Source organism: Phycodurus eques, chromosome 14 (genome assembly GCF_024500275.1).
Source record: "Phycodurus eques isolate BA_2022a chromosome 14, UOR_Pequ_1.1, whole genome shotgun sequence".
Classification (NCBI taxonomy): domain Eukaryota; kingdom Metazoa; phylum Chordata; class Actinopteri; order Syngnathiformes; family Syngnathidae; genus Phycodurus; species Phycodurus eques.
Genome location: NC_084538.1, coordinates 6,054,231 through 6,075,933, shown reverse-complemented (window position 1 = coordinate 6,075,933; position 21,703 = coordinate 6,054,231). Strand labels below are relative to the sequence as shown.

Sequence of the window (21,703 nt, the reverse complement as noted above, 5' to 3'; positions counted from 1 at the left end):
TATTCCACATTTTCAATTGTATTTTAAAACAGCTCTTTGTGTGATATACTGTGCACAACTACAAGTTACCTCCACAATCATAGAAATATGGTTCGATAAATTCGCCCGTCAAAACTGAACATCGGTGTTATTGTAAACGTATTGCAAAGGATTCTCATTATGGAAAGACTTTGCAGTATTCCGCCGTGCACGTGTACCCGATAAAGTGACATTTGAGTGTACGAATAATCTGAGACAAAGATTGTTGTGATTTTGCAGGCACGTGGAACGGCACCACCAAGGTGGCGGTGAAGACCCTGAAGCCGGGCACCATGTCGCCCGAGTCCTTCCTGGAGGAGGCTCAGATCATGAAAAAGCTGCGGCACGACAAGCTGGTGCAGCTGTACGCTGTGGTTTCCGAGGAGCCCATCTACATCGTCACCGAGTACATGAATAAAGGTACGGCGGCATGGCATCGATATTACATACTCGTCCCCACGTGCCGTGTGCATAATTCATGAGCGCATATGAACCACACCAGTAGGTGTCCTCCAGATATAGAATGGCGCCAAGGCTACCCCTGACTACAGTGATGACAGCAAGCGAGCTTCCCGAGCTTCCTCAGTCGCCACAGCAAATAAATAACTGGGCCTAAGAAGTGCAACTTTTGTGGCGGGAAATCCCAGCACTGATCTCAAGTCACTTCTTTTACTTTTCTGTTGTTTTGGGTCAAAATGCGCACAAGTCAGACTTGATTTCACGGCAGCTCTGTGCTGCTCGCGAGCTGATAAAAGAACAGAAGAACAACAAGGAGAGAGACATTTTCAAAAATGCTACTGCAAGAAAATTGTAAGGATGCCATAATAATTGTATGTACAACAAGTTGAATACCACCCACTTGCGCCACTTGCAAAAAGGTGCTCTGATTAAAACATTACTTCTCAAGTCATGTTCGGAATAAACTACCTGTATTATGTTCGCTGGAGTTGTCTCACGTAGGACGAGTTGAAATGTACGTGATGGGTCTCCTCACCGCTTGCCTGCCTCACACACACACACACACACACACACACACTGACTTGCTCAACTTGCAAAAAACTCAATTGATAAAACCATATGATTTGTAGCATTGTGTCATGTGTGAGGTGTTACGCCGGCGTGACTGGTCTGTGTAATTCCCCGAAACGTCTCTCCTCTCCGCTTACCCGCCTCACATACACCCACTTGCTTCACTTGCAAAAAGGTGCTCCGTATAAAACATGATTTGTCGTGTCATGTGGGGAGAGTTACAATGTGCGTGACAGGACAATATCTAGCTATGACTTCTCACCGCTCGCCTGCCATGCACACACCCACTTGCGCCACTCGCAAAAATGTTGTCTGTTTATTGACATTTTGACATAAGCTAAAAGATTCAAGAGACATAAGAGACAAATAATGTCGTGTTTTCTGTTTTCCAGGGAGTTTGCTCGACTTCCTCAAGGATGGAGAAGGACGAGGCCTGAAACTTCCCAATCTGGTGGACATGGCGGCTCAGGTGTGACATGATAGATAAAACTTTCTTTGCGGTCCTTCAAATTGTGGGACGAAACAGGACGTACAGGTTAGGGCTTCTGTCGCAATTTGAAAGGCTGTTAGCCTAGCGGAACAACAATGGGATGAATGAGCGTCCATAAAACTGACTCCCAATACGAAATTAGGGTTGACGGCAGTTTGTAATTCATAGCGTTGCCTGCGAAGCCCAGTGACAACAAAAAACGGGTGGCGCGCGTGTGTGAGTTTATGAATGCTTTCAGCTATAATCCTTTTATAGGCATTCTGTGATAAGATGAAACAAAATAACACAGTCAACTTCCCAGGTGGCAGCTGGCATGGCGTACATCGAGAGGATGAACTACATCCACAGAGACCTGCGCTCTGCCAACATCCTGGTCGGAGACAGTCTGGTGTGTAAGATTGCTGACTTTGGTCTGGCCAGGCTCATTGAGGACAACGAGTACACAGCGAGACAAGGTAGATTACGCTGATGAAAATGTATTAATTCCTTACTGGAACTCTGCCCTCAACCATTTTCTCATAAGGAAGTGGTTAGGAGTTGTGTTCAGGTTTAAACATCTGTCTTTGCCATTTTTGTGTTTTCACAAATGAGCTAGTTATTTGTCGTGGCCTGGAAAACACATGCACACGTGGTCACAACATGGCAGCGCCACGAAACAGTGCAAACGTGCTTTTCAGTGGTCGCAGATTATATGCATTTATGCTCTAACACAGTACTTCGCAAACATTTTTTACAGTAAATACCACCTCAAAAAATACTTAGCTGTCCAAGTATTACCATAATGACCAACTTTAAAATACAATAGCGTATAAAGCCTGCGTTCATCAAAAACGAGGCAGCGGCTTTATTCCTAGAAACTAAATTTAAGCCATTGTAACATTATGTGCTTCAAAAAAATTTAAAATAAAAAATCTTTACTTAAATAATGTATTAAATAGCATTGTACATAAATTAAATAATAATTTACCTGAATAAATATTTGAGAGCAAACAGTTCTAAAAGATTAAATGCAAATGTACTGTACTGACCTGTACTTAGTAATCTACTGGACTTGAAAAGCAAAAATAATTTACTGTTCTACATTTTTTAAAAAAAGTTTAAATAAGCTGTATGCATAGCAAAAAACTTCATTCTAATGTTTGCTTGTGTTTCATGTTTTAAATTTAGATTTTATTGTATTTGTCTTTAATGCAAGGATTTCGCATACCACTAGAGGGAGCCCACTGTTCTAACACGTCCATCCCAAAACAACAGATGGCGCTTTGAGCTCGTAATTGTAAAAAAAAAAACACATTTTAGCCAATCATGAGCCAGAAGAAAGTAATTTCCATAAAAGGCACAGTGACGATGATTCAGAAATGTCAGGTAAACACTTGCATTACTTAAGATCTCTCCGAAATGTACCTAAAATGACGCTAACATGACTCAATTAACATTAATAAATGTTTATAAATATGTTAACAGTGAACACAAAAGACGACGCAGAAATGTATTCGTAATATTGCAATGCAAACTGTTAAAATGACATCTTTTGGAATGTTTATGTGACTTAATAATGTTAATACATTTGTGAAATAATGAATTCGGAATACCGCTTGGAAATTATACAAGGTTCAATAATTTATTTTTGGAAGTGACACTTCTGAACTTAATTATACTTGAAAATGTTAGTCGCGCTTTTTACAAACAACGCTAACATGGCTTTTCGGAAATTGACTGTGCTTAATTTCATTAGAAGTGTTTGTCACACTTTTTGTAACAACACTCGAATGATTTTGGAATTATATTCAATAACCTGAAAGATGTTAGTAAATGTATTTGATAACGTTAGAAATGTTTGAGACATTTTTGTAAGTAGCGCTAGCATGACTTTGTAAGTGTATTTAATAACATTAGAAATGTTTGCCACTCTTTTTGTAAACAGAACTAGCGTGACATTTCTAAAATGCATTTAATAATGTTTGTTTGTTTGTTTGTTTTGTAGGTGCAAAGTTTCCCATTAAGTGGACCGCTCCCGAGGCGGCGCTGTACGGGAAGTTCACCATCAAGTCCGACGTGTGGTCCTTCGGCATCCTGCTGACAGAACTTGTGACTAAGGGCCGGGTGCCCTATCCAGGTGCGTCTTTTTTTTCTCTTTAAATTCATGCATCGCGTGTGACTGTTAATGTCCGCCGAAGCGTCAAGACTCTAAAAACAGACCGCTGTGTTGCATAATGTACGGTAACGTCGTGCAGGGGGGAAAAAAAAAAAAAAAAAAAAAAAGATGCCTTCAGGGACCCTAAAGAGGGCAACAAGCTCTCTCCCCGGCATGTTTTCATCATCCGGTCCTCCTCTAGTCTTGCTGTATTACCTTCTTTAATCCCTGTAGTCATCCTCTAGCTCTTCTAGTCCTTCTCTAGTCTCTCTGCAGTGCCCCTCTACTAAGTGTCGTCAACCCTTCTAGTAGCTCGTGGTCCCTCTAGTCCTGCACTAATCGCCCTCTAGTCCTAATCCAGTCCTCTATTCACCTTCCAGCACATCTCTAGTGCTCCTCTAGTCCTTCTCTAATCCCCCTATAGTCCCCCTCTAGTAACTCTCGAGTCCTGCTCTAGTAGGTCTTGTGTTCCCACTTGACCTGCACTTGTCCTTTGGACCAGCACTATACTTCCTCTAGTCCCCTTCTAGTCCTTCTCCAGTACTCCTCTAGTATCTTGCATCCCACTCCAGTCCTGCCCTAGCCCTCTCCTAGTTCTTCTATCATCCTCCTCTAGTCTTCATTCAGTCCCCTTGTAGTACTCCTTCACAACAGATAAAAGATGGCCAAGATGACTGGAAGCGAAACCAAAAGCGGTTCAACCCTCTAAAAATAGACGGTGGACCACTTTCCGTGCTGCGCGCAAGTGAGTTTTTGATGAATTATTAAATGTGGAACGCGATGTCCTTTACTCGTGTCCCTGTCTCTGAAGAAATCACACTTTAAATTCAGTCAATGATGTATTCCAAATGTTTTGTCCTATCAAGACAACATTACAATATTACTTTCTTATAGACCTTTTCATAATTTTCGTAAACAAAAGGCACCAGGGTACGTCTGGGTAGCAGAAAGTTATTGACTACTGCTGACTTGAACTGAAAATGATGACAAAAACTTTGGGTTTGTACCTCCAGGTGTACCCCAAAAGGTTCAAGTTTTTGTTTTTTTTTTTACTTCAAAAACTAATCTAAACTTAATCCAGCGGAATTTTAATAATGAAATAGGTAGAAAAAAAATCAGTGGAGTCTTTGTTGTTTTTTTTCTTATCAAATTGACAAATTTATGGACTTAAAGTGACATTTTTCAAAGTTACTTTTTAGGTGAGGAGTCTTATTTTACGTGTAATCAGGTTAGTTTTGACTAGAGATAAGACAAATGTTTTTGATAAGATTTTGAGTTTTTGCAGTGCAGAACCTGGCCCACATTACAAAAGTGTACATAAAACGTTACCACAAAGATCCACTCCGTTCCTTTTTTTTTTTTTTTCTCCCCGACGACACCAAGCACCCAGACGCTCTTCTTTCACCAGTACAAATAAATAACAAATCAGCATTTGAACGCTAAAGGCTTCAAATGAATCAGGGTTGTCCAAACTAAAGCCTGGTGGCTATTTGCAGCCTGCGACACTGTCTAAAAAGTGGGGGTGTTGTGACACCCATATCCCCCATGGGTGAAACACCCCTGACAATTAATAGGACTACCACTACTACGAATACATTTATTTTATATGGAGCTGTTCAGCTATGTAAGGATGCAAATATATTATTTACCACATTACAGGAATAAACTCCATGACCTTTGAGAAGCAAAAATGGTTTCCTACTTATTCTACGTCATGTCAAGCCTTATCAGAGAGGTCACGCCAGATTTCTGAAAAATCTGCTAAATGTGTCTCATCACCTTTAAAAGAAAGCTGCGACGTAGCAATTTTTCAAAATAACTATATTATATAAACTATATACAGCGGCACGATGGATTGGTTTTAGCATGTTTAATACATTTGAGTCGAAGAATGTCGGTGGCCCTTGCATCCTTCGATTTTTATGTATGCGGCTCTTGGAGCAAAATGTTTGGACACCCCTGAAGTAAAGTCTCGCCCGTTCGGTCCAGGTATGAACAATCGCGAGGTGCTGGAGCAGGTGGAACGTGGCTACCGCATGCCATGCCCGCAGGACTGCCCCACGTCGCTGCACGAGCTCATGGTGCAGTGCTGGAAGAAAGACCCAGAGGAGAGGCCCACCTTCGAGTACTTGCAGGCCTTTTTGGAGGACTACTTCACTGCCACTGAGCCTCAGTACCAACCGGGGGATAATCTCTGAGTGTCTTTTCCTGACTGTCCAACAGAGGGAGCCATACACCCTGCTATCCTCTTTCTCACACCCAGGTGACTCTGTAAAGCTCATCCAGTCCTCTTCCAAGCCTCATCTCACGCACACACACACACACACACAAAGGCAAGATGACTATCAGGAAGAAGATGGGCCTGCCATGGATGCAAAAACACGACGATGAGCGGTGTAACTTGTACATAGTGTAAATACAAAAAAAAAAATTGCTTGTTTACTTATTATTTCTATTGGTTCCATTCAACATTCTACTTTTTGATAATTTTTGGAAACAGTTAATCCATGATGCATTGTAAGAAAGCTTGTAGGTAGGCTGAAAACATAAGTTAATGTGGATAATATCATAGTAATGTAAGATGAACAGGCCCCTGCACCTGCTTTTTAAAAAAAAAAAAATTTATATGACGAATCCTCAGAATGATGAGCAAATGTTGACAACTTGCTTCACCCACATAAGAAGGGGGCATGCAAAAAACGCTTCACAATTTACCATCGCCCATCTGTCTACGATTCCTGCTTCCCATTTGGCCAAATTCCGTAGTAGGAGTATGAGCCCTGGAATTTGCTCAAAATGGCTACTTCAAACCAAAATGGTCGACTTTCTGTTCAATTTCGGGCATGGGTCCGTGAGACTTTTTCGCGCGTCCTGTTATAATAGACACGTCCACCCAATTTTGTGTAGATTGTTAAAACTGGTGTCCGGGGCTTTCCAGGGGGCACTACTGAGTGAGTTTTGGGGGGTCTTGTCCGAAACACCGATAATACAAACATTTTCACCAACCTGCACGTGCTTGGATAAATTGGTATTTTTTTCACGTTGATGCCTGGAAACCAAAATGGGACCTTTTATGATTGTATTAAAAAAAAATTGTAAAATGATTGCGTGGAATTAATGTACAACCCCAATTCCAATGAAGTTGGGACGTTGTGTTAAACCTAAATAAAAACAGAATACAATGATTTGCAAATCATGTTCAACCTATATTTCATATTTCATACACTACAAAGACGAGATATTTAATGTTCAAACTGGTAAACTTTATTGTTTTTAGCAAATAATCATTAACTTAGAATTTTATGGCTGCAAAAAAAAGCTGGGACAGGTGGCAAAAAAGACTGAGAAAGTTGAGGAATGCTCATCAAACACCTGTTTTGGACATCCCACAGGTGAACAGGCTAATTGGGAACAGGTGAGTGCCATGTTTGCGTATAAAAGGAGCTTCCCTGAATTGCTCAGTCATTCACAAGCAAAGATGGGGCGAGGTTCACCTCTTTGTTAAAAGTGAGAGAGAAAATAATTGAACATTTTAAGGACATGTTCCTCAACGTACAATTGCAAGGAGTTTAGTGAGTTCATCATCTGCGGTCCATAATATCATCAAAAGGTTCAGAGAATCTGGAGAAATCACTGCATGTAAGCGGCAAGGCCGAAAACCAACATTGAATGCCCGTGACCTTCGATCCCTCAGGCGGCACTGCATCAAAAACCGACATCAATGTGGAAAGGATATCACCACATGGGCCCAGGAATACTTCATAAAATCAATGTCAGTAAATACAGTTCGGCGCTTCATCCGCAATTGCAACTTAAAACTCTACTATGCAAAGCAAAAGCCATTTATCAACAACACCCAGAAACACTGCCGGCTTCTCTGGGCCCGAGCTCATCTAAGATGGACTGATGAGTGTGTTCTGTGGTCCGACGCGTCCACATTTCAAGTTGGTTTTGGAAATTGTGGCTGTTGTGTCCTCCGGACCAAAGAGGAAAAGAACCATCCGGACTGTTATGGACGCAAAGTTCAAAAGCCAGCATCTGTGATGGTATGGGGCTGTGTTAGTGCCAATGGCATGGGTAACTTAAACATCTGTGAAGGCACCATTCATGCTGAAAGGTACATACAGGTTTGGGAGAAACATATGCTGCCATCCAAGCAACATCTTTTTCCATGGACGCCCCTGCTTATTTTAGCAAGACAATGCCAAACCTCATTCTGCACGTGTTACAACAGCGTGGCTTCGTAGTAGAAGAGTGTGGGTACTAGACTGGCCTGCCTGCAGTCCAGACCTGTCTCCCATTAAAAATGTGTGGCGCATTATGAAGCGTAAAATACGACAATGGAGACCCGGGGCTGTTGAACAGCTGAAGCTGTACATCAAGCAAGAATAGGAAAGAATTCCACCTACAAAGCTTCAACAATTAGTGTCCTCAGTTCCCAAACGTTTATTGAATGTTGTTAAAAGAAAAGGTGATGTGACACAGTGGTAAACATGACCCTGGCCCAGCTTTTTTGGAACGAGTTGCAGCCGTAAAATTCTAAGTTCATGATTATTTGCTAAAAACAATCAAGTTTATCAGTTTGAACATTAAATATCTTGTCTTTGTGGTGTATTCAATTAAATATAGGTCAAACATGATTTGCAAATCATTGTATTCTATTTATATTTATGCGTAACACAACGTCCTAACTTCGTTGGAATTGGGGTTGTATTTTAAGTTTTGCTTTTTATGGCGAGTCCTTAAACTTTGTCACCATGCTCAGCCGAGACGCAATGACGAAAATTCCAATTCTTAGCAATTTTGCGTCTGTCTAGTATACCAAATTCTCAATTGGAAGCAATCAGACAAAATCTCTCCGAGTCGTCCCACTTTGACGGACACATGGAGACACATTTTTTTTGTGGGTCTGTGTGATAGACATCCTCACCAAATTTCAGGTTTCGAAATCAAACTGGCTTCAGGGCCTGAATTTTCAAAATCTCAATGACAAGTCTGTCTTTGAGGGACCCCTGGAAATGGCCAAAATTACCGTAAAATGGCCACTTTGACCCAAAATGGTGGACTCCCTGTGACTTTTCAGGCATGGATTCTTCAGACTTTTTCGGACATACCTGCCAAATTTCATATTGATAAGTGAAATTGGCTTCAGGGACTGAATTTCCAAAATCTCTCGGGTCGATTTGTATTTGAATGACCACTGAAAAAGACTAAAATTACCCTAACGTGTTCGCTTTGAGCCAAAACAGCAGACTCCCTGTGTCTCTTTAGCAATGGCTTCTCGAAACTTTTATGTTGGTCTACTCATGCCAGACACGCCTACCAAATTACATGTTGTTAAGTGAAACCGGCTTTGGAGGCTGAATTTTCGCAATCTCTTGGACAAGTCTGTCTTTGAAGGAATCCTGGAGGCGGCCAAAATGACACTAATATGGCTGCTTTCAGCCAAAATGGCAGACTTCCTGTGTCTTTTTTTTGTGGGTCTACTCATGATAAAAATGCCTACCAAATGTCATGTTGCTAAATGGAACAGGGTTTGGGGCCTGAATTTTCTTTGTGTTATTTTCTACTACTACTCAGTTAATTCAATATGGACTCTACTATCACTACTGCTCCTCCTCCTTTTCTCAAGGAACGCTGATGTACTATAACACCTGTTCTTGCCTTTTTCCTCTTTAGTAAGACTCTTCTATTGTAAGGCAGGGTTTCCCAAACTGGATACGTACATAAACCTGAGAATTTTCAACGATAAACAGGAATCATAGACATGGTGTGCCTGCTTTGATGATCAATGACTGTCCCCCCGATGCATTTTGTGCCCCCTACATCACAAGTTTGGGAAACTCTGCTGTAAGGGAATGCCTTCTACTAATTGCCTAGTGAAAACTCTTCCGCCCTGCACCGACACAGAGTGCAAATGCAAGCACTTGAGTGGCAATGCAAGCAAAAAAAGAAAAAACTGCCACTCAAAGAATGCCAAACATGCGTTCGAGACCAAACATGTTTACATCCTTTCAGAGCGTCTTGTGTGTCGATGCCCGCAGCGCTTGGGAGCGTTCCCATGCCAACCCTTCGCCTGCGTGTCTTTTTAAGTTGCATTTTCTGTCACTATAATTTATTGTCTCTGTCTTACTTACTTGTACATGGTTTGAAATTAAAAAAAAAAAAAAAAAAAAAAAAAAAGAAACAGCCTTGGCATCTACCAGCCGGTGCGTCGTCTTCTTCTGCTGCAAAAAAATGTTAGCAGTGTGTGGTTAAAGCCATTTCGTTTTCTTCCCCCGTGTGCTGCACGTCAGTCACTCAAAAGCCAACATGACTGAACTGAACGCAGCCTGTATGCAAATCACCTACAGCGTGTACGCCAATCGCAAGAAGACGGACAGATAACTTTGACAGTAATTGCTTGTCATGACTGTAGTGTTGATCTAATGACTATATTAGTTGTTTGTACCCCAAAAAAACAGGAGCCCTGTGGGGCCATAAGAGCTTTTAAAAAGCAAAAAGAAGCTTTGCGGGTCTATAGGTTTTGGAGGAAAAGCGCAAAAAATGTTTTGTAAATGTTCAATGTAAAAATGAAAGTTCTTCTAATAAATAGAATATATTTTTATGAATAGATATATATTTTTTTAAATATAGTATATATTAAATATATATAAATACTGTATATGTACTATTCATATGTAACTATCCAAGCCTCCCTTCAATCCAAAATACAGAAGCCAATTTTTGGACAAATGTGGCGACCAGTTCCGGGTGTACCCTGCCTCTCGCCCAGAGTCAGTTAGGTTAGCCGACCCCACTGAGGATAAGCGGTACGGAAAATGGATGCATGTAATTTGACACTGCATTGTTACAATTTATCTTTTTGGGAAAACAAATATATTCATGTTGTACCTTGCTAACAGGTTCCATGCAGACAAAAAAAAAACATTCTAAAATGTGTTTTAAAAAAAATAATATTCCAATATAACGTAAATGTTGCTTATATCTCGAAAAAATATGTATTGTATTAAATATATTTCATATTATTACATATCAATTGCTGTTTACAAATGATTAATTCCAGTTTCCATGCCTTAAAAATAGAGAGGAAATATATACTGTATGTCCTTTAGCAATCTTATATTAGAATGCTCAACTCTACTATTACCATTTAAAGTTTTTCTTAGAATACATAATTAAGGCATAAAACAAGCGGAAACTTGACAGTTACATTTTCTCTTTGGTTTTGTCAAGTTTCTCTCTGGTGTATGGCATGGAATCCTAATTAATGTCATTTTGAATGCATGCACGCTGAAAAAAAAACGTCATTTTCTGTTGCACGCGATTAAAATGTGGTAAACTGATGTAAATTTCTTGTCTTTTCTTCAAAAATTACCAAATGATTCATGTTAGTTTGACACATTTTAATCATGTACCCGTAAGTGTTCCAATTAAGTAAATATATTGTATATATTTCCTCATATTTGTCTATATTAAAAAAAAAAATCAGAAGAAAGCGAAAATGTTACATGAAGACAATTTTTGGCTTTCAACAAACACACGCCAAAGTGGTCACCCTGTTGTACATAAATGTTGTGTTAATGAATTATAATCACAGGTTCGTCTCCAGCGTAGAAGCGTTTCTGGACGATCTGGCTCGGCAACACGAGCAGCTGTTCGCTGGGCTGTGATTGATAGGACCGCGGGCCTGAAGAATTTGCATATAGCAGCAATAGAAGCAACAACAGGAGCGTGCAAAACACACACACGCGTACACAAAGAATCCAGTGGATGGTGAGGGAGCTCTGCTGGAGTCTGTAGGTGGTGATGTGCGACGTAGTGTGAAGGCCGACAAAAGTTTGCCGCATTTGAGGGAATGTCTTCTTCACACAGGTAAGCAGCTTTGGTGAGTTGATATGGTGATGCATTTTGGGAGTTAATGAAGTGCTGTCGCTGTCAGAACGGAGGATGGACACGGTTGGGAGGAGGAAGCGGAGCAACTTGAACCTCCTTTGCCGCTCAAGTCTGACGAGGATGATGGTGGGGCCTGGCCTTTCTTGCCACTCGCTCACCACTATGTGCACCGCACACATGGTAAGAAAACTGACAAGTCATAATAAACCTATTGTATATTCAACTAAAACCACACCACATACAGAAGGAACCATTGCAGCATTGACATATATATCTGTGAAATGTTGCTGTAATCGTAAAAAAAAAAAAGACGTCATCATAAAAGGCAAATGTTCCTACTGTAAAAGGTAAGAAACCGCACAAAGAAAATTAAATTCATACAAATCTGTAAAATAAATGGATAAAAACAATTAACAAACAAAATAGATATTAAAAAGCTGTTTTATATACATATATATATATATATAATATGATTATCAGATATGATGCCCTTGCCCTAAAGTACATGAAGAAAAATACTCCAATTAAAAAGTTAATAAGAAATCAAAATATAATACATTTAATAAATTAAAGGACCTAATATGAGTTTGCGTTTATATTTCAGCCAGGTGCAAAATTAGTAGCGATGCCACCGTGTAAATTTTGCATTATCATTTGGATGGATGCTGGGGACATCAAGTAAATGTCAACTCCGCCACTTCCTGCTGCTCTACTGTAATGCACAAGATTCCACGACGGGAGTGCCTCTCAAACGGGGGTGGGAAAACGTAGGTGCTCAAGGGAAAAACTACTTGGTTTTTTTGTTTTTTTTTAAACGTCGAAATGTGCCAAATCATTCAAAGAGAGATTATCATGAATTAAACCTCTATTTAACAAAATAAATGCATGTTCAATGTTTATGTATTGTTTTATTATTTTAATACTGTTTTATTATTAAGTAAAAAAAAACAATAGAAGATCTTTTTTTGTTTTTTTTTTAAATCCAATCCAAACAGCAAGAAAATGAAACAAGATTAAGGTCTTGCATGATGGCCTATGGTAAGTAATAAACATTGTCCAATTGGTGCTGGAGCAATATTGTACAATTTGTGCAAAATTATAATATTAAAAGTGTATCTACTGTACCAACAGACTTCCACCCTGAGATGTGTCATGACTTGAGTCGCCACTGTGCTCTGTGCTGCCATCAGCGAAGAAGCCCCGGACCACCCTCCCAAAACTGGTAAAATTACCACAACAAACAAATACCAGTATGCACTTTTTGCAGAGGTGGGTAATAATGAACTGCAAATATTTTGTTGCTGTGGGGGGTTTGAGTGCTAAAACTGTTAGCAAGACTTGAATGTAGCCTCACTTCACTAAACCTCCCCCCCCTCAAGTCTTGTTACCAAAGCGCACTCCTCACTACCGTGCACATGCACGATTCTCAATCACGGCCGTTCACAATGGGATGCTCGCAATACTAAACTAGCATTACCACCGTAAACTAGCCGCAATTAGCCACAACTGCTACATAGGTAGCAAGACTTATTTGTAATAACAATAATGCTCTACCGGGGTTCAATGTGTGGAGTTTGCATGTTCTTCCCGTGCCTGCGTGGGTTTTCTCCGGGCACTCCGGTTTCCTCCCACATCCCCCAAAAAAACATGCATGGTAGGTTAATTGAAGTCTCTAAATTGCCCGTAGGTGTGAATGTGAGTGCAAATGGTTGTTTGTTTATATGTGCCCTGCAATTGGCTGGCAACCAGTTCAGGGTGTACCCCGCCTCCTGATAGCTGGGATAGGCTCCAGCCACGCCAATGAGGAGAAGCGGCTCAGAAGATGGATGGATGGATGGAATCACGGCTCGATTTCCGTAGACGGCTGATCTGCCGCGACTGATTGATTTTTGTACAAGCCCAAGGCTTGCTGGGCGTGTTTACCATTTTGCCACCTCATGCTGGGCGTACCAGCGCAACGAGGGCGTGTTCTGCGGCAAAAAGTCGGTCTAGACTTACACCTGCTGATGACACCGTGTTCTGTCAGCACATACTCAATAAATAGATTCACTGGCACACTGTGCTTCGCAAAGTGCAGTGTGAAAAAGCCCTAACAGCACTTAAATATACTAAAACTTAAAAAAAAAACAAAAAAAAAAAACTAACAGTTCAGTTGAAATGCATTGCTAATAAACATCAAGATACAATTGTACCTAAATAAGTGTTTAAAAACAAACAGTTCTTGTTCCTAAAGATGAAATGTGTTAAACTTAAACGTTAAATACCATTTAATTGTACTTCAATAAAGTTGAGCTAAGATGAGTTAGAGGCAGCGATTCCTTCACAAACCTCTAAAAGGAGCCTTTGTGTCACTAGTTGTTATCATGAGCTGATTTAGCGTTTTTTTTTTTTTTTTTTTTCCACTTGGCAAAGTTGTATGTTAGTTAATTAAAAAGGGAAACTATTTTGTGTGAGTTTTTTTTTTTTTTTTCTTTTTTCTCGTTGTGCCAAGTTATCAAAACAAGTACTGGTGCTGTATAAAATTGACAGTGAAAATAATTTTTTACTTTTCTACTTCAGAACGCCAATTAGTACATTTTTTTGACTTCAAGGAGTTGAATCAGTATGTCTCTTTTTAGCAGTATTTTTCCACACGTTTCTCCTTAAGTACAGAGTGTGACTGCTTTTGTGACCTCTGACCTTTTGCGAGCGTTCCATCTTCTGCGCGTCAGGCTACGGAGCCAGGTGTCGCCGAGCGTCTCGGTGAACGTGCCGCACTTCTTTGTGCCGCCTGAAGAGCTCGTGTCGAGAGTCAGCGGTGTGACGACGACAACGGCGGCGGTCTCCTCGGCGGCGGTCTCCTCGGCGGCCTCGCACCCACACCAGAGACGACGAAGCCTGCCAAAGGAGTCGAGTTAGTACCGTTGTGGTTTGGCACTCATCAGCTCTCATTGTGTCATTACAGCACACTATTAACATAACATTGGAATGTCTCTTGTTTCATTCTGTTAATTAATCTTTCACCAGGGCAGGGCAGGACAGTTTAATATGTTGGGAGTAAAACAAAAAATGCCGTAATTGCTCATCACAGAAATAAAATTAAAAAATGAGAAGTGTGTTATTGTCCATCAACATGAAACATGAAACTTGGAGAGAAAAAAAAAGGAGAGAAAATGTAAAATGTAATGAAAACATTTGAAAATGTCTTACCAGTCAATCGTCAAAGAAATACAATTTAAAAACTTGATAATGTCTTAACGGTCTATTATCATGAATACACAAATTGGAATTGTCCATCAACACAGAAAATAATCAAAACGGAAAATATCATAACAATCTATCATTGCAGAAGTAAAAACAAGAAAATGTCTTAACTGGCCATTATCACGGAAGTAAAACTATAAAATGAGAAAAGTTGTAACTGTCCATCAACACAGAAGCTAAACAATTAGAAACTCTCATAGCAAATCATCATTGCAGAAATAAAACAAAAAGTGAGAAAATAACATCACTGTCCATTATCACAGAAAACTATAAAATGAGGAAATGCTGTAATTGTTTATTATCCGAGAAGTAAAACGAGAAAACGGAACTATCAATCATCGCAGAAGTAAAACAAGAAAATGTCGTTCAGCCATCGTCAAAGACTTTCAACTCACACAAAAAAATATGACTTTCAAGTCTATTTGCTGTATTTAACCCTAAACCAGTCAAAATCAATTTAAAATCTGTCATTTTTACGTTCCATGTAATTACTGAAAAATATTATTGATTTTAAAGTTCACACGTTCTGATGGATTTTCTGGTCAGGAAACATCTTCATCACCTACTCCTCGGACTCGTCTTGTGAGATGATCGGCCTCGTTGACTTCCTGTCCAAACATGGCTTCCAACCTGCCGTAAAGCCAGCCTCTTTTTCTATAATCGCAAATGTCCTTATTCTGTTTTTATATACAGTTGCGCCTTGATTTACGAGTTTATGTTGTCCCGTGTCCAAGCTCGTAACTCAGAACGCTCGTATCTCAAATCATCTTTCCCCATTGAATTGAATTGAAATGAATGGAAATGCCATTAATCTGTACCAGCCTCCCCCCAAAAAAATATTTGAAATTTGTTTTGAACAAGGATGATAGTACTCGATAATATCTGACTTTATAATATATATAGTGATAACATAATAATATAGATTGTCAAGAATTAAACACTTTGTGCAGCAAGATGAATTCATTGTGATTGTGCGGCTGCTCGGAGGGATATACATGGAGAAAATCACAACTCCTCAGTAAACTGCAGAAATAGTCGATTTTCGCGGAGGATAAAGAATATATGCCTGAAAGTATACTACAAATGTTGCTCCTCTGTTTGTGTTCAAATATTGTTTCTTGTAGGGTTATAACGCCACACTTGTGCTATTCGTTAGCCCATATGAGGCGTTGTTTTTTTGTTGTTGTAACAAACAATGTTAACATTAAGCTAAGCTTACTTTCCCAAGTCACAACGATGTGGTCGTTTTAAATAGACGTGTCATTCGCTTCGTTTTTTTTTTGTTTTTGTTTAGTTTGACAACAGACTTCAACTAGGAGTAGCTTTTTCGAAGAATTGTTCACTATCTGCCAAACTGCTGCTCGTTCTGTGAAGTGTCACCATACAGCGCTCGTGTCTCAAATTTTTGCTCGCGAGTTCAAATAAAGATATTGTAATGATGTGATATTAATGGCACAGATGGACACAGTTGACAGGCCCCGTACAAACGTGGACATCATCACTTGGGAGCACGCTTTCATTAAAGACGTAAGTTAACACCACACACCTTTTTTTTTTCCTTGACTAATATTTAATATACTCATATATTAGTCATTTTATTTTTTGTTTCTTTTTAAATATGCTTTGTATTGACTACAACAACATTTCACACAAATGTAAGGTAAAGAAGAAACTACATATGTGTTTTAGGGATGTCCTTTTTTACTTGTTACTATTTGTTTTACTATTATATATATATATATATATATATATATATATATATATATATATATATATATATAAATAACAAAATAATAATAAAAAATCTAATTAAAAATTTAATAAAAAAATATTTGCATGAAATGTTACTGTAATCACATTAAACACAACAAAAACCGAGAGAGATAGTACAAGGTACCAGGTGATTAAAAAAGTGAGAAACTGCACCTTTTTTAAAAATGAACAGTTGGGGAAAAAACAAAAATACAGGTACTAAATGATTTTTTTTTAATTTCATAGAAAATATTGAATTATTATTATTATATATACTCCAATAATTGTGTTTATTTTCTTAGCAGCCATCCACCCCCATCATTGTGGCTATCAGTCCGCGCTACAAAGCAGACATTGAAGGCTGTGCTGTGCACACACGCGGTTTGCACACTAAATACATTTACTCCATGGTAAGACAGCGGATATAAAAAGTCCACACACCCAAGTTCAAATGCCTGATTTTGTTATTGTTGAGAATTGTTCTATCCACTGTAACTGCATTTTTAATGGAATGAGGCAATCATTTATTATAAATGCTAATTTGGTATTTTTTATTTTTTTAGATGCAGCATGAATTCATCCAACAGGGCAGCTTGAACTTCCGGTTCATCCCTGTGCTCTTCCTCGATGCCTCCCAGGTTACATTCTTCCTCACGTTGTTTGATTGACGACGTACCCTCCTTAGCATGTGTCCGTGCCGTGTGACCATACAGGAGGACGTTCCGGCTTGGCTTCAGAACACGCGTGTCTACCGCTGGCCGCGGGACACGAACGACCTGTTGCTGCGACTGCTGAGGGAGGAGAGGTTTGTTCTTCCTCCGGTGCCCGTGGAGCTCACCCTCATCATCACACCTGTGGCTACCACATCTTAAATCCTACCATAATAGCTCTATATGGATCTTTCAAGAATTGGAAGACACTTTAGGAACCAACATTTTTTTTTTTTTAAATGGCCATTAATATTACCGTAATTTTATAATGCGCACCCATGTATAATACGCACCCCCAAAGTTGACCTAAACATTTTTGGAAAACCCTTCTGCCTATGTATAATGGATTTTTACCATGCATGATTTCACTTCTACCCATATGATCAAAACATGAAGTATTATCTGTATTTTGTTAGTTTTTTCAAAAAATTATTCTGAAGTTCAGCATTTTATTTGAACACATAATACTCTCTTTTTATTTACTTGTTATTATTTTTGCGGCACGGTGGACGACTGGTTAGAGCGTCAGCCTCACAGTTCTGAGGACCCGGGTTCAATCCCCTGTCCCGCCTGTGTGGAGTTTGCATGTTCTCCCCCGTGCCTGCGTGGGTTCTCTCCGGGCACTCCGGTTTCCTCCCACATCCCAAAAACATGCATGAATTGGAGACTCTAAATTGCCTGTAGGCATGACTGTGAGTGCGAATGGTTGTTTGTTCCTATGTGCCCTGCGATTGGCTGGCAACCAGTTCAGGGTGTACCCCGCCTCCTGCCCGATGACAGCTGGGATAAGCTCCAGCACGCCCGCGACCCTAGTGAGGAGAAGCGGCTCAGAAAATGGATGGATGGATGTTATTATTTTGAAATTCACAGCCCTACTTTTATTTAGTAAATGAGAAACACACAGTTGTGCTCGTACGTTTGATTACCCAGGCAGAATTTGTAAGATGTTTACAATTCTTTAAAGAACACATGAAGGACCAGGTGAAACACATTTAATTTTATTTTAATCAGAATCAGAATCATCTTTATTTGCCAAGTATGTCCAAAACACACAAGGAATTTGTCTCCGGTAGTTGGAGCCGCTCTAGTACAACAAACAGTCAATTTACAGAACACTTTGGAGACATAAAGACATTGACAAAAAACAATTGTGCAAAAAGATGCAGAGTCCTCGAGCACTTAGAGCAGTTCGAACGACTAATATTGCGATAGTCCGGTGCAATGACCATTGTGCAAAGGGCGCCGAGACGTCAAGGAGTGTATGCGGTTTAAAGTGACGAGTAGTGCGATCATCTGGGACAATGTTGGTTGTGCAAATGTTACAGATACTCCTCAATCAGTGTGCAAATGGAGCAGATGCTACTCTGGCATGAGTGGCCAGTACATGCAAATAGTGCAACATGGCGAGACAACTACAGTGAGTGCACGAGTAATACGTAATTGGCCCCACAGAAATGTGGCAACGAACTCAAGTCAAAAAATTTCCAGCTTGTTGTAATGGAATTATAGGTTAGGTGTTTAAGAAGTTGATCGCAAGAGGGAAGAAGCTGTTGGAATGTCTACTAGTTCTAGTTTGCGTTGATCGGTAGCGCCTACCTGAGGGAAGGAGCTGGAAGAGCTGGTGACCGGGGTGCAGACGGTCCGAGAGGATTTTGCACGCCCTTGTCTTAGTTCTGGCAGCGTGCAAGTCCTCAATGGTGGGTAGGGGGGTACCGACAATCCTTTCAGCAGTTTTGATTGTCCGTTGCAGTCGGAGTTTGTCCTTTTTTGTAGCAGCACCAAACCAGACTGTGATGGAAGAACACAGGACTGATTCGATGACCGCTGTGTAGAACTGTCTCAGCAGCTCCGGTGGCAGGCCGTGCTTTATCAGAAGCCGCAGGAAGTACATCCTCTGCTGGGCCTTTTTGAGGACGGAGTTGATGTTGGTCGCCCACTTCAGGTCCTGAGAGATTGTAATTCCCAGGAACTTGAAGGTCTCGACGGTTGACACAAGGCAGCTGGACAACGTGAGGGGCAGCTGTGGCGAAGGATGCCTCCAGAAGTCCACGATCATCGCTACCGTCTTGAGCGTGTTCAGCTCCAGGTTGTGTCGGCCGCACCACTGCTCCAGCCGCTCCGCTTCCTGTCGATATGCAGACTCGTCACCGTCCTTGATGAGGCCGATGACAGTGGTGTCATCTGCAAACTTCAGGAGCTTGACAGTCGGGTTCGCTGAGGTGCAGTCGTTCGTGTAGAGAGAGAAGAGCAGCGGAGAGAGGACACAACCTTGGGGCGCCCCAGTGCTGATGCTGCGTGTGGATGAGGTGGCCTCCCCCAGCCTGACCTGCTGTGTCCTGTCCGTCAGAAAGCTGTAGATCCACTGGCAGATGGCAGGTGAGACGCTGAGCTGGAGAAGCTTGGTTGAAAGGAGTTCAGGGATGATGGTGTTGAACGCTGAGCTGAAGTCCACGAACAGGACCCTCGCGTAGGTCCCTGCACTGTCGAGGTGTTCTAGGATGAAGTGCAGTCCCATGTTGACTGCATCATCCGCAGACCTGTTCGCTTGGTAGGCAAACTGCAGGGGGTCCAGCAGGGGACCTGTGACACTCTTGAGGTGGTCCAGCACGAGACGTTCAAAGGACTTCATGACCACAGATGTCAAAGCGACAGGCCTGTAGTCATTCAGACCAGAGATTGCAGGTTTCTTGGGGACTGGAATGATGGTGGAGCGTTTGAAACAGGATGGAACTTCGCATATTTCCAAAGATCTGTTAAAGATCTGAGTGAAGACTGGAGCGAGCTGGTCCGCGCAGACTTTGAGGCAGGATGGGGACACATGGTCCGGTCCTGCCGCTTTGTTAATCTTCTGTTGTTTGAAGATGCGTCTCACATCCTGTTCATGGATGATTAACGCAGAGGTCAGAGGTGAGATTCAAATTAAACTGTCAAGCATTTCAGAAAAGCATGATCATTAAACAAAACATAGCCATCAAGAAATTAATGATGGCCGTTGTTCAGTCATCATTCGTATAAAAAAAAAACAATATTTCACAAATTCTGCTTGGGTAAACTTATGACCACAATGATACATATTTGCAGTCATATGTACCCCTGTTATAAGTCACCTATGGTGTAGTGGTACACTCGCCTGACTTTGGTGCGGGCAGCGTGGGTGCAGTTCCCACTCAGTGACGGCGTGAATGCGAGTACGAATGGTTGTCTGTGTCTATGTGTGCCTTGCGACTGACTGGCGACCAGTTCGGGGTGTAGTCCGCCTTTCGCCCGAAGTCCGCTGGGATAGGCAGCGTGGGTTCAGTTCCCACTCAGTGACGGTGTGAATGCGAGTACGAATGGTTGTCTGTGTCTATGTGTGCTTTGCGACTGACTGGCGACCAGTTCAGGGTGTAGTCCGACTTTCGCCCGAAGTCCGCTGGGATAGGCAGCGTGGGTTCAGTTCCCACTCAGTGACGGTGTGAATGCGAGTACGAATGGTTGTCTGTGTCTATGTGTGCTTTGCGACTGACTGGCGACCAGTTCGGGGTGTAGTCCGACTTTCGCCCGAAGTCCGCTGGGATATCTCTGGCGCCCCGTGACCCTAACCAGGATAAGCGGTGTTGAAAATGGATGGATGGATGGATGGATGTACCCCTGTTATATTGGAATGAATGTGTAGGCTACACCTTTTTCATAACCATTAGGTGACGGTGACATACTAGAATGAAAGTGTACAACATTTTTATAACCTCTAGATGGTGGCATACATTTATAAAATGTAAAAGTTTTTTCTTTTTCCCCCTACACCTATGTATCATGCGCACTATTGACTTTTAACATTTTTTGTGGGGGGGAAAAAATGTGCATTACACATGAAAAATTATGGAACTTTGATTACGGTAATAGGATAGTAAATCAATGTTTATGTTAGAGCTTCTACTCAAGAGAACATGCTAGCTGTGTTAGCTGCTATGCTAGCTGGGTCAAGAACAAACTTTGATATTTGTATGTCTGAACAATTTTGAAAAATACAAGAGGGGACATAACTTGGGTCTACCAAAAGTCAGAGCAATGAGCTTGATGTCATTTCTGCTCACTTTTTTCTCTCTTCCTCTAGATGGCTAAAAAGGTTCTAGAAACAAGGTTGCGTGTACCTTGAGAGAAACAACTTCCGAGCATCATTACGACTATTTAAAATACATCTGTGATCAAATAACATTTTGTAAGGAAGGTATATTAACAATCATACCAAAAAAAAAAAAACAGATTTAAAACGCATTTTATCTGTATGTGTTATTGAATATATTGTCCATCATCAAGAGGAAGGAACAAGGCAAAAAAAAAAAATTATTTTAGGGGGTAATCAAGAGCCACTTTTATGATGGCTACAGTTACATTTTGTCTCAGGACAACTGTAATTTAAACAAGGAGTACATGTTTCTGTATTTTGTGCAT

At 40.8% G+C, this 21,703-nt stretch overlaps 2 protein-coding genes across 5 annotated transcripts in view; both read left to right on the top strand.

Moving 5' to 3' along the window:
* The window catches only part of LOC133412411 (tyrosine-protein kinase fyna), a 28,214-nt gene extending 17,985 nt beyond the window's left edge, over window positions 1-10,229 (top strand). Inside the window, exons 8-12 of one of the 2 annotated variants that reach the window (XM_061695576.1) lie at window positions 259-438; window positions 1,440-1,516; window positions 1,839-1,992; window positions 3,522-3,653; window positions 5,661-10,229. In XM_061695576.1, the coding sequence (XP_061551560.1) occupies window positions 259-438; window positions 1,440-1,516; window positions 1,839-1,992; window positions 3,522-3,653; window positions 5,661-5,869 (752 nt within the window). In that variant the 3' untranslated portion in view covers window positions 5,870-10,229. The remainder of the gene's footprint in view (window positions 1-258; window positions 439-1,439; window positions 1,517-1,838; window positions 1,993-3,521; window positions 3,654-5,660) is intronic. The other variant, XM_061695575.1, reaches the window with a different exon arrangement.
* Window positions 10,230-10,365: 136 nt separating this feature from the next.
* LOC133412412 (E3 ubiquitin ligase TRAF3IP2-like) lies at window positions 10,366-17,979 on the top strand. 3 transcript variants are annotated; one of them, XM_061695578.1, is made up of 9 exons: window positions 10,366-11,546; window positions 11,614-11,747; window positions 12,699-12,789; window positions 14,279-14,460; window positions 15,357-15,445; window positions 16,269-16,337; window positions 16,868-16,972; window positions 17,126-17,200; window positions 17,276-17,979. In XM_061695578.1, the coding sequence occupies exons 1-9, from the start codon at window positions 11,530-11,532 to the stop codon at window positions 17,432-17,434; spliced, it is 921 nt and encodes a 306-aa protein (XP_061551562.1). In that variant the 5' UTR covers window positions 10,366-11,529; the 3' UTR covers window positions 17,435-17,979. The 3 variants fall into 3 exon arrangements, with proteins under 3 accessions (XP_061551562.1, XP_061551561.1, XP_061551564.1); XM_061695577.1 differs by having other exon boundaries at window positions 16,865-16,972; XM_061695580.1 differs by lacking the exons at window positions 10,366-11,546; window positions 11,614-11,747; window positions 12,699-12,789 and having other exon boundaries at window positions 14,245-14,460; window positions 16,865-16,972.
* The last annotated feature ends 3,724 nt before the right edge of the window (window positions 17,980-21,703 follow it).

What these genes read in the sequence shown, in the direction of transcription:
- LOC133412412 (XM_061695577.1), top strand. An exon ending in CTATGTGCACCGCACACATG is followed by an intron (nt 11,748 to 12,698) that starts GTAAGAAAACTG and finishes CTGTACCAACAG; the next exon opens with ACTTCCACCCTGAGATGTGT. An exon ending in GGACCACCCTCCCAAAACTG is followed by an intron (nt 12,790 to 14,278) that starts GTAAAATTACCA and finishes TCTGCGCGTCAG; the next exon opens with GCTACGGAGCCAGGTGTCGC.